Source organism: Panthera tigris, chromosome X (assembly GCF_018350195.1).
Source record: "Panthera tigris isolate Pti1 chromosome X, P.tigris_Pti1_mat1.1, whole genome shotgun sequence".
Classification (NCBI taxonomy): domain Eukaryota; kingdom Metazoa; phylum Chordata; class Mammalia; order Carnivora; family Felidae; genus Panthera; species Panthera tigris.
The window spans coordinates 46441179-46453577 of NC_056677.1; the positions used below are offsets into that span (position 1 = coordinate 46441179).

Here is a 12399-nt window from a genome sequence, read left to right on the forward strand (position 1 = left end):
TAATAAAGATCAGCTGAACATGAATTTGAAGGCGCTGCAAGGGGCCGTCCCTGCTGAGAGCCGAATTTCAGCATAGCAGTACCAGAACCTTCAGTTTGGCTGGGACAACAGGAGCTCATTCAGAAGGGACTAGTGACAACTGAAAATTGTGGAATCTATCATACTGTACTCCAGTGCAAAAATTCCTCTCATGGTTTTCTTTCCATAACTGGGCCTTAAGTCCCAACAACGAGAGAACATCAGTTTCTTCCCACACACTAACTTCTCTGGAATCCTGGGTGACAGATGCTTCTGTGCACACATGGTTAACTGGAGGAAATTCATTAGTGGTTTCGCTCCTGCTGTTTTACCCAATACCTCTTCTGCTTACTTCAATTTAGTTGGATGGTTCTGCAGATAAATACTGAAGAAATAAAGTACTATTGCATTTCTGCCTCCACCTGCTGAATGCATGCAAAACGCTTCAAATCATCAGGACAGATGTATTAGATATATTTTATAGGCAAAGACCATGAGGTTCAGAGAGGCAAAGCAACTTGCCAAAGGACACTCTGATAGTAAGTTGAAAGGCACAATTGAAATCCATGTTTGTTTCAATTATTTCAAAAATACAGCACTGTCTCCCAAGAAGCCGGAATCTGAGGCAAAACACAATTGCCAGCATACAAAAATGATACATTCTTTGTGGCTGGAAAGAGAACACTTCCTAAAATAAAAAAGGGGACAAAGAAGAAACACATGGGATAGAAAAAAAGAGGAGACACCAGAGGTCATTGTGAGCTACGCCCTGGTCTTGCAAGGAAGGATGAAAAAACATGGGTCTGGGAGGTGGGTTGGAGCTAATTCTTGGCCAGAGAAGGGGGAAAAGTTTCTGAGCAGGAACCTAAAACAGGACTGAGAAAGGAGCGTGCAAGTGAGCACCTGTCCAGTCTGGACTGCCCTCCTTACCTGCCATGAAACCAGTCCTGGCACATGTCACACTCGATCATGAAGCGGGTCACATCATAAGGCAGCCGGCAGAGGCAATACACTGGTACTGAGGCCATCTTCGCCCGGCCTTGGAGCGCTCTGCGGCGGGCCAGGTTCGTAGCGTCAAGAGAAGCAGGAGGCAGCACCACGCGTCCTTTCTGGACGATAGCTGGGCACAAACAACACTTTTTACCGAATGAATCAGGTCCCCCAGGGTACCAACCCTCAGTTCACAAATGGGCAGTTAGTGCTGCCGGGATGCAACACAGCTGGTGTGGCTGTAGGGGGCAATCGGAGAAAAGTCCACCGGCCACCAGAATGTTTTTAACAAATAAAGGACGGCATTTGGCCGTCGAGGTTTCTCCCCCGCCCCCCAGCTCCATCGGCCCCCTGAGTCAGTGATAACTTCTTTCCGGGTTTCAGGGAAATATCTGACGCCTTTTCAGGAAGCTTCTTTAATCCCTTACTGAACCCTCTCCTTGCTAGCAACCTTGCTTCCCAGGGCTCTCTTTATTATGACGCAAACCAGAGGCAAAATAAATAGGCTGGGGTACCTTAGAAAAAGCCCTTTCTCTCACTCCCAAAATAGGGGCAGCTAGAGAGAGATGAGGGATCCCTGGAAGTCGCCTCAGATTACTCGAGAATCACCTCGATGCCTTCAGGAACAAGGCAGACAAGACTAGGCGCCCAACTCAAATCACAGTTCTGGGGTCGTGCTGAGAGTTGAAATGGTCTTCTCCTTCACTTTCAAAATCATTCCATCCCCAACCAGTCAGTAGTCTCATCACCCCAACAAATTAAATAAATCTCAATTCTAGAAAAGATCAGATCGTCCTCTACTTCGAAGACGACAGGGCTCCGAGTTGCACCCCCAAAACTAAAAAGGATCTCCTCTAAACCCCTGAAACTGACTAGAATTTCTTCACACTCCCGCAACTAAGCAAGGATCTCACCCGCCCCCCCCCCTCCGGCTCGGGAACGGACAGGCATCTCCTCACAGCCCCCTCAGAGTGACGAGGACTCCCCTGTCCCCCCAAACTGACAGAGATCTCATCACAGATCTCAAGACTGACAGGAATATTCTTGCAGCCCCCGAAACTTACGAGATCTCTTCACACCGCCCAAAATGACAGGAACCTCCTCACGCCCCAAACCTGACAAGAATGGCTTTTGCCCTGAACCCTACAGGGACCTCCTCATCTGCAAAGCTACAGGGATCGCTCACACTAGCGGAGTTCTGTTCCACCGACGCGCCGGCTGCCGGGCTTGCTCCGGAGCGCCTCAGCACCTAGCTCAGCGGAGGATCGGCAAGCAGTTCCGGCCCCACCGGCGGCGCGCGCCGAATTCTGGGATCGTCACGGCAACGCTGCGAATCTTGCTAGCCTTCCCCCAGAACCACCCGCTGGGTTGCGCGGCCCTGGGCGCCCGGCGGTACTTCAGAGCAGCTTTCTCCACGGTTTTGCCCCGAGCCCGGTTGTTAGGGCCTACTGGAGCCCGCAGCTCGGGCCTAGTCCGGCGGCCGCCCGGGGAGCGGGCAAACGGCGTCGTCCCTGGGCCGGCTGGAGATCGCTGCGAGCAAAGCAAGAGAAATGAGAATAACCGGCGGCCAGGTCGGAGGAAAAACTGCCGGAAAAGCTGCCGGGAGAAACCCGGTGGCGATGGTAGGCAATTCGAAGTAGTCAATAAAGTTTATTCAAAACAAGGAGGAAGTTGAAGCGGAGAGGGGAGGAGAAATATGGGGTAAACAGCTACCATGTTGAGAGTGGCGGCGCCGCCGCGGGGAGGCTACCAGACCGCCATCTTATGAGGGCTGGGCACACGAGGTAACCGCGACAGAGGCGGGGAAGGGAGGCCAGCGGCTCCCGCGTGACGCCAGCAGAGGCGGGGCGCCACCTTGAGAAAGGGGGACGGGATTCGGCTACCTTTGGACCCGCTCGTTTCTTCTAGGTACCCAATCAAGGCTGAGGACCTTAAGCTACCATCTTAGGCGAGGCAGTCACTTGGCTCCATTTTGAGTGGGGCCAGAGCCTTCCAAGCCTTCCTCCTCCTCCGGGCCAACAGGGAGTTAAGCACCCTCCTTCCTCCTCCCCCGTCACCCCGCCCCCCACAAAATCACTGTCCCTCCACCCCTCCTCTCCTACTTCCTCCTCCTCCTCCTCCGCAGCCTTCTCGTCCTATGAGAGGAGGTGAACTCAGTGACTGCAAACTGCAAAGCTAATGGGTCGCCGCGGGGGCGGGCTTCGGCCAGGATAGAGATGGAGTACTCACAGTAGCTCCCGTCTGTTGAGCACATTCTGTGGCTGGTCTCTTTTGCATGGTCTCCGAATCGTTTATTCTTCACCCTACAAGGAAAGCTCTGTTCAAGTGAAGACATGGGTTTAAGGACGCCAAGTGGCTTCAGTATCAGAGATGGGAAGTTGAACTTTGCACCCTCTACTACCCCCTCTCCCACCCCACCCCCCCACCCCGAGTTGTCTCTTGTCGGTCCCTCAGTCGGTCCCTTGGTCCTAGTCCCTCCGTAAAGCTTTTGTGTACTTCCCAGCTCCCTCTGAACTCTCTATTCTTTGACCCCACCATTTCAGTTCAGTTTGGTTCAGATACTGTGCCATGATTTTTATGCACAAGTCCCAGTGTTTTCTGACTAGCCTGAGAGTGGGTGGGAGAAGAGGTTGAATGAATGGAACTCCACAGACATAGAAGATGGCGCTGGTGTTCTCTGACATTCTAGAATATTCTCTAGGAATCCTTTTACTATTTCATTTTTTAAAGGGCACTACCACTTTAAACAAGAAAATGTGTGTATGCACATCAATTTCCTAAGTGATGGTGGCTTAGACCGTGGGGATACCATGATGAAGAGGGACTCCAGTGGGGAAATTGCCAGCCAGTGCAGAAGACAAACATGCAAACCAACAATTGGGATTGCAAGGTCCAGTAAGCATATATCTACCTCTTGCAAAGTGCAAAATAAAGTCATGAAAGTGCCTCAGAAGCAACTTGGTGCTGTCAAGGAAGGTTTCAGGGAGACCTGAAGGCTATATAAGAGTTCACTGAAGGATCAACATGTACAAATGCATGGAGGCACACGGAAAAACATTTACAAAAAGAAGTTAAATGTTATATTTTATCCTGTAAACAATAACAAACCACTAAAGGTTTTTGAGCAAAAGCAACTCAAAAGTCACATTTGCATCTGAGCCAGGGGAAAATTCGGGATTAGTGGGACCTGAAGCTTATACAGTTTGTGAGGTAGGTCTTTAAGAAAAGAATAGAGGGGTGCCTGGGTGGCTTGGTCGGTTGGGCGTCCGACTTTGGCTCAGATCATGATCTCACCATTTGTGAGTTTGAGCCCCGCATAGGGCTCTATGCTGACATCTCAGAGCCTGGAACCTGCTTCGGATTCTGTGTCTCATTCTCTCTCTCCCCTCCCCCATTTGTGCTCAGTCTCTCTCTGTCTCTCAAAAATAAATAAATGTAAAAAAAAATTTTTTAAGAAAAGAATATGGACTTGTGAATACAAAATTAGGCTCAAAGGTAGAGTATTTCTAGAAGCTATTCCTACACCTAGGTAATAACTATAAAGAAGAGATACAAACCATATAGAAATGTCTCACTAAAATGAAACTAAATGTATCCCCCCTTCAATCAACTTCCATTCAGCTGGATCTCAAAAATGTCTGAAGCAGCTCCAACACCACCTAATACAAGAGAAAATGTGACTAGGGAAACTAGTGGAAGGGGACAGTGGTTTTAATCAATTGTGGTTTAAATATATTCTGCAAACTTTATAAAAACATATGACCATGTGACCATATGACAAGTGACATGCCCTGCAGCTAAAGCTTTCTTAGCTTAAGGGGGAGGGGGGGTGGCTGACTTTGGCCACACATATAATAAAATTGGAAAGACACAGATAAGATTAACATGGCCCCTGCACAAAGATGACATACAATGTTGTGAAGCCTTACATAATAAAAAGGAAAAAAAGGGAAGACAGGAGGGAGGAGGCTGTTGCATTAGTAATGAAACAAAGATGAGGCCTGAATCAGGATAGCTGCAACATAGGTAGAAAAGGATTAGATAAGTGGGATATTTTGGATGTTGAATTGGCAGGGCTTGGGAACTCATTGAAAATAGGTGAATGAGTGAAGGGAGTGTGAGTTCATTTCTGGGTTGGGTGTCAAGAGTGGATGATGGTGCCATTGACTGAACTGGAGTGTACGGAAGGAAAAGCAGGTTTGGTGGGGAAGAAGAGACTAAATTCAGTCTGGAGCACATTGAGTTAAAGTGTGTTTGAAACATTAATTCACTCACCCAGAAATTCTTTCTTGAGCATCTAGTATGCTCCAGGCACCATATTAGGTGCTGAGGATGTAGTGGTAACCCAGGTAAGATCCCGACCTTCATGGAGCTGCCATTCTACTGGGGGGATCAGTCAATAATCAAACAAATACAGTTTCATTCATGTATTTATATTTACCAGGCAGTGTTCTAAGCACTGGGGACTCAAGGGCAAACAAAACAGACAAGTTCCCTGCCTTCCTGTGATTCACATTCCAGCTAGGGAAACAAGCAACAAAATGAGTCAAGAGAATCTCAGTGAGTGCTATGAGTTGCAGTGAGTGCTATGAGAAAAATAAAGCAAGTTATGAGATAGAGAAAGATCTGGATAGAAGTTAGTCTGTTTTAAATAGTCAAGGCCTCTTGTAGAAGGTGGTGTGTAATCTGAGACCTGAATAATATGAAGTAACCAGGGACAGGGCAGAAAGAATAAAATGTGCAAAAGTCCTGGGGCACCTGGGTGGCTCAGTTGGTTAAGCATCCGACTTCGGCTCAGGTCATGATCTCGTGGTTCGTGAGTTTGAGCTCCGCACCAGGCTCTCTGCTGACAGCCTGCTTCGGATTCTGTGTCTCCCTCTCTCTCTGCCCCTCCCCCACTCACACTCTGTGTCTCTCTCTCTCTCCTTCAAAAATAAATAAACATTAAACAAAAAATTGTTTTAAAAAGTGCAAAAGTCCTAATGTGGTGGGGTAGGGGGTAGTTCAGGCATTCCGTCAAAAACACTTCCTAAACATTTATTATGGACTGGACTGGATATAGGTGGTGATTGGGGTGGGGTCTCCAGTCATAAATAAAAGAGACCCTGTGTTTACCCTTAAGGAGTATACAGTCTAATGAGGGAGTCAGGTTTCAATGAACAACACAAGGCTGAAAAAAGTCAAACCCTAAGTGCTGCCTACAGGCATCAGCAACATGTGTAGGAACAAAGAGCTATAATGAATTCAAACATGTTCATTTGGTATGTTGCAAAAGCCTTCACAGGAGGTGGCATTTGACCCATGTATAGTAGTACTCATCCCTGAAAGTTCTTCCCTAGTGTTCTTGGGAGGTGGGATGGAGATGCTAAAGATAATGGGAAAGGCAAAGCTGATGGAGGTGAATCTGACGCAGATTTTGCTGACAAAGGAGCTCTTGGCACTGCTAAGGATAGGAGGAAGCTGGCTGCTGCCCTAGAAATGTGTGCTCTGGTTATGTCCTTCATAGCATCAGTGCAAGATGTGAACTGGCTACCATAGAAGGAGGCTGCTCTGGAAACTTTCCTCCCCTACCCCACCTCCATTTAATGGTTACAAACATTTCTTTTTAATTACAGAAACAATAGTAAATGAATTCCCATTGTAAACATGCAAACAGGCTGAAGATACCACCACTCAATCTCTGTTTACTTCCTTAAGGGGAACTTCAATGGCCTCTTTTCCAATTCATCTCTTTGCATATAATATGTACATATGAGATGAAAAGTGATGAGGGCTAAAGTGGACTATAAAGTAAATGAGAAAGAAGGAGGGAAGTGGGAAAAATTGCATGAGGAAGAACAAGTTTGCTCCAAAACAGATTGGGAAGTACAAGTACAGTGAAAACAAAAGAAAAATAATAACACATAACATTATCTGAGGATTTACTATGTGTTAAGCACTATTCTAGGCTCTTTACATGCACACATTAACTCAGTCCTTAAAGCAACATTATGAGGGAAGTACTAGTACTATCCCCATTTTAAGTGTAAGGAGTACAGGCATACCTTGAAAATATTGCAGGTTAAGTTCCAGAACCCTGCAATAAAGTGAATATCAGAACTGAAATTTTTGGTTTCGCAGTGCATATAAAAGTTATGTTTACACAATATTATAGTCTATTACGTGTGCAATAGCATTATGTATAAAAAAACCAACAGAGATACCTCAATTTAAAAATACTTTAAGGGGGCGCCTGGGTGGCTCAGTCGGTTAAGTGGCTGACTTTGGCTCAGGTCTCACGGTCCGTGGGTTCGAGCCCCGCGTCGGGCTCTGTGCTGACAGCTGGGAGCCTGGAGCCTGCTTCGGATTCTGGGTCTCCTTCTCTCTCTGCCCCTCCCCTGCTCATGCTCTGTCTCTCTCTGTCTCAAAAATAAATAAAAACATTAAAAAAATTAAAAATAAATAAAAATACTTTATTGTTGGGGCCCCTGACTGGCTCAATTAGTAGATCATGAGACTCTTGATCTTGGGGTCATGAGTTCAAGCCCCACATTGGGCGTAGAGCTGAATTAAAAAAATTACTTTGTTGCTAAAAATTGCTAACAATCATCTGAGCTTTCAACAAATTATAATATTTTTGATGGTGGAAAGTTTTGCTTCAATGTTGATGGCTGCTGGCTGATCAGGGTGGTAGATGCTGAAGGCTGGGTGGTAGTAGCAATATCTTAAAATAAGGCAACAATGAAGTTTGTCACATTGACTCTTCCTTTCAGGAATGATTCCTCTGTAGCATATGGTGCCATTCAATAGCATTTTACTCACAGTAAAATTTCTTTCAAAAGTGGAGTCAATCCCAGGGCACCTGGGTTCTTCAGTCCAACTCTTGGTTTCAGCTCAGGTCATGATCATGGTTCATGAGTTCAAGCCCCACGTCAGGCTTTGTGCTGACAGTGTGGAGCCTGCTTGGGATTCTCTCTCTCTCTCTCTCTCTCTCTCTCTCTCTCTCTCTCTCTCTCTTTCTCTCCCCCTTTCTCTCCCCCTTTCTCTCCCCCTTTCTCTCTCTCTCTCCCCCTTTCTCCCCCCCACCCCTCCCACACTCTAAATAAATAAATAAATAAATAAATAAATAAATAAATAAAGTGGAGTCAATCCCTCAAACCCTGCCATTGCATATCAAATATGTTTATGTAATATTCTAAACTCTTTGTTGTCATTGCAACAATCTTCACAGTATCTTCACCAGGAGTAGATTCCATCTCGGGAAACTACTTTCTTTGCTCATCCATAAGAGGGAACTCCTCACCCGTTAATTTTATCATGAGATCACAGCAATTCAGTCACATCTTCAGGCTCCACTCCCAATTCTAATTCTCTTGCTGTTTCTACCACATCTGTAAGAACTTCCTCTGCTGAAGTCTTGAACACCTCAAAATCAAAAGTCATCCATGATGTTTGTTTTTAAATAGTGTGCATTTTATTTAAAACCAACCAAGCACTAATAAAAATATATCACTGCAGCTGTGATTCCACATCAAACCTTAACAGTAAGAACTAGGCATTTAATTCATTCTTCACATCATGTGCTGGGCCTGGCAGAGGACACCCACCTCCACCAGAGCCTTAGAGGAAGAATGAGACCCATGGTGGACAGGGCTCAGGTGGCAGGCACCCTGCCCCTCTCTGAGCTTGTGAAGGGAAGGGGCCATGGTGTGCAGCTCTGGTTGTCTGCTCTGCACTCCTCCTGGGCCACTGAGGTGGACCCTGATCTGCAACTCCTTAGTGGCAGTGAATGGAGGGGAAGGGGTGGAGAATCATCTGGAGCTGTGCAGACCAGATGAGTCCTCCTTTCTCCTTCAGTGTCTCTAAAATCCCCACAGAGGATTTGATGGCCATTGCAGGGTTCTACTTACAGGCACAAGCCCATGAAGCAGTCACCTTTTCTTTGGCTATAGAGGAATCAAGATTCTGAGAGGGAAAATTCTTTTCTTGGAATCAACTTCTTCTAAACTCTTGTTAATGTTGGTATGTTGACTTCTTCCCATGAATCATGAATGTTCTTTTTTTTTAACATTTATTTTTGAAAGCGGGGACAGAGGATCCAAAGCAGGCACTGTGCTGACAGCAGTGAGCCTGATGCAGGGCTTAGAGTCACAAACTGCAGGATCAGTGAAGTCAGACACTGAGCTGAAGTCAGACACTTAACCAACTGAGCCACCCAGGTGCCCCATGAATGTTCTTAATGGCATTTAGAATAGTGAATCCTTTCTGGAAGGTTTTTTAATTTTTTTTTAATGTTTATTTGTTTTTGAGAGAGAGACAGACACAGAGAGCATGAGTGGGGAGGGACAAAGAGAGAGGGAAACACAAAATCAGAAGCAGCCTCCAGGCTCTGAGCTGTCATGACAGAGCCCAACACAGGGCCCAAACCCACGAACAGTGAGACTATGACCTGAGTCAAAGTCCGACATTCAACCGACTGAGCCACCCAGGTGCCCCTGGAAGGTTTTTTATTTACTTTTCCCAGATCCATCAAAGGAATCACACTTACAGTTATACTGTTAGGAAATGTATTTCTTAAATAATGATATGAAAGTTGAAATTAGTCCTTGATTCATGGGCTACAGAATGGATGTTGTGTAGCAAGCATGAAAACAACATTAATCTTGTACATCTCTATCAGAAATCTTGGGTGACCAGGTGCATTGTCAGTAAGCAGTCATATTTGGAAAGGAATCTTTTTTCTGAGCAGTAGGTTTCCATAGTGGGCTTAAAATATTCAGTAAACCATGCATACAGATGTATTGTCATGCAGACTTTGTTCCATTTATAGAGCACAGGCAGAGTAGATTTAGCATAATTACTTTTTTTTTTTTTAAGTAAAACCTATGCCCAATGTGGAGCTAAAACTCATGAACCTGAGATCAAGAGTCACATGCTTTACCAAATGCACCAGCCAGGCACCCCATTAAGGGGCCTAGGATTTTAAGAATGGTAGATGAGCACTGGCTTCAGCTTAAAGTCACCAGCTGCATTTGCCCCTAGCAAGAGTCAGTTTGTCCTTTGAAGCTTTGAAGCCAGGTATTGATTTCTCCTCTCTAGCTATGAAAGTCCTAAAGGGCATCTTCTTCCACTGGAAGGCCATTTTGTCTACATTGTGAATCTGTTGTTTAGTGTAGCCTCCTTCATGAACTATCTTAGCTAGATCTTCTGGATAACTTGCTGCAGCTTCTACATCAGCACCTGCTGCTTCACCTTGCACTTTTATGTTATTGAGATGTCTTTCCTTAAACATCATGAACCAATATCTGCTAGCTTCCAACTTTTCTTCTGCAGCTTTCTCACCTTTCTTAGCCTTCACACAATTGAGGAGAGGTAAGGCCTTGCTCTGGATTAGGCTTTGGCTTAAGGGAACGTTGTAGCTGGTTTGATCTTCTATCCAGACCACTAAACTTCCTCCATATCAGCAATAAGGCTGTTTTTGCTTTCTTATCATCTGTGTGTCCACTGGAGTAGTGTTATGCCCAGAATTCGTGATCCCCAAAGACCACCAGGGAGCCGAGTCCGATGCAAAAGCAAAAGAGCCTTTATTCGAGCTAGCTCGAGCTCAATCCCCTACCTGCACCCACGCAGCGGTGAGATACGGGGGGAGAGAGAGTGAGTTTCAAAAGCACAAAGGTTTTATTGGGGTCTAGGGGCAGCTGGTGAGGTAATCACTGTGGCCTCGGCCGATTGGCTGGGGAAGGGTCGGAGTCCTGTTACTCAGGTCGCCAGGCGTGTTTTGATCAGGAAGTTTGAATGGATGAGCGGGAGGTTACTCAAGGGGAGGAGGCATGGTCAAGGTGGAGGACACAGAACAAGATGGAGTCCGCTGGCGTAGGTCTGCCCTTTCAGTAGCACTTATAATTTACTTCAAAAACTTTTCCTTTGCATTTACAACTTGACTGTTTGGTGCTAGAGGCCTAGCATTTGGCCTCTCTCAGCTTTTAACCTGTCTTCCTCACTACACTGAATCATTTTTAGTCTTTGATTTGAAGTGAAAGACATGTAACTCTTCCTTTCACTTGAACACCTAGAGGACATTGTAGGTTATTAACTAACCTAATATCAATATTGTTGTGTCTCAGGGGATAGGAAGGTATGTGCAAGAGTGAGAGAGATGGGGAATGGCTAGAGGGTGGAGCAAATAGAGCACACAATATTTATCAATTAAATTTCATGTCTTATATGGGCACAGTTCATGGTGCCCCAAAACACTAACAACAGTAACATCAAAGATCACTAATAAGAAATCACCATAACAAATATAATAATAATGAAATTTGAAGTATTGTAAAAATTACCAAAATATGACACAGAGACACAAAGTGAGTAAATGATGTTGGAAAAAGGTGCAAATAGATTTGTTTGATGCAGGGTTGCTACAAACTTTCAATTTGTGAAAAAAAAAAAGGAAAAAACAAGCAAACAAAACAAAACCCTACTATCTGCAAAACACAATAAAAAGAAGTATGCTTGCACCGAGACTTTAAATCACTTGCTCGAGATCATATAGCTAGTATGTATCCAAGCTGGGGTTCCTGGTAATACAAGTCCAGAGCCTAGGTTCTTCACCACTCCATTATTCCACTAGTACAGATTTTTTTTTACATTTTATTTATTTTTTTGAGAGAGACAGAGCACAAGTGGGGGAGGGACAGAGAGTGAGAGAGACACAGAATCTGAAACAGGCTCTGAGCTGTCAGCACAGAGCCCGACACGGGGCTCAAACTCACAAACCGTGAGATCATGACCTGAACCGAGGTCAGACGCTCAACCCACTGAGCCAGTCAGGTGCCCCTCCACTAGTATAGATTTAACAGCAACTGGTGTTTCTAAATTAGAATCAATGTAAGGGGGGAAGGTAATCAACCATTCTTTGCATATTGAATCACAGAAGCAAAAATAGGGTTTACACTCACTTGGAATAAAAACTAGCATGATGGTCCCTCGGGTGCCAAACTGGGTAGCTAAGAACACCAAACCATTTCTCCAGGGCTTACTTTAAGAATGTGCCTATTAAAAAAAAAAAAAAAAGAATGTGCCACCTGTGGGGAACTCTGCTCCCAGAAAGGGCTTCAGGCTTGGTTTAATGTTCTACTGTTACCCTCTTGACATTCTTCACATAAGACAAAGGATAAGAACCATATGATATTTCAATAGATGCAAATAAAGCATTTGACAAAGTATAACATCCATTACCATTAAAAGCCCTCCTTGAAAACAGTATAGAGGACAGCAGAGAATCTCTTGCTACAGAGATCAAGGGACTAAGGAACAGTCACAAGGAGCTGAAAAATGCTTTAAACGAAATGCAAAACAAAATGGAAACGACGACGGCTCGGATTGAAGAGGCAGAGGAGAGAATAGGAGAAC

The 12399-nt window shown here is 45.1% G+C and overlaps 1 protein-coding gene and 1 non-coding gene across 4 annotated transcripts in view; one reads left to right on the plus strand and one right to left on the minus strand.

Moving 5' to 3' along the window:
• PHF8 (PHD finger protein 8) overlaps positions 1-2283 on the minus strand; it is a 93081-nt gene extending 90798 nt beyond the window's left edge. For 2 of the 3 annotated variants that reach the window (XM_042973705.1, XM_007089430.3), the window contains exons 1-2: positions 2195-2283; positions 949-1138 (exon numbers count right to left, since the gene is read on the minus strand). In XM_042973705.1, the coding sequence (XP_042829639.1) occupies positions 949-1046 (98 nt within the window). In that variant the 5' untranslated portion in view covers positions 1047-1138; positions 2195-2283. Of the gene's footprint in view, positions 1-948; positions 1139-2072; positions 2150-2194 lie in introns of those variants that run through there. The other variant, XM_007089429.3, reaches the window with a different exon arrangement.
• A 2554-nt stretch (positions 2284-4837) lies between these two features.
• Positions 4838-4945, plus strand: LOC122235572. The gene has a single exon (XR_006213624.1). It is a non-coding gene; the product is annotated as a U6 spliceosomal RNA (small nuclear RNA).
• The last annotated feature ends 7454 nt before the right edge of the window (positions 4946-12399 follow it).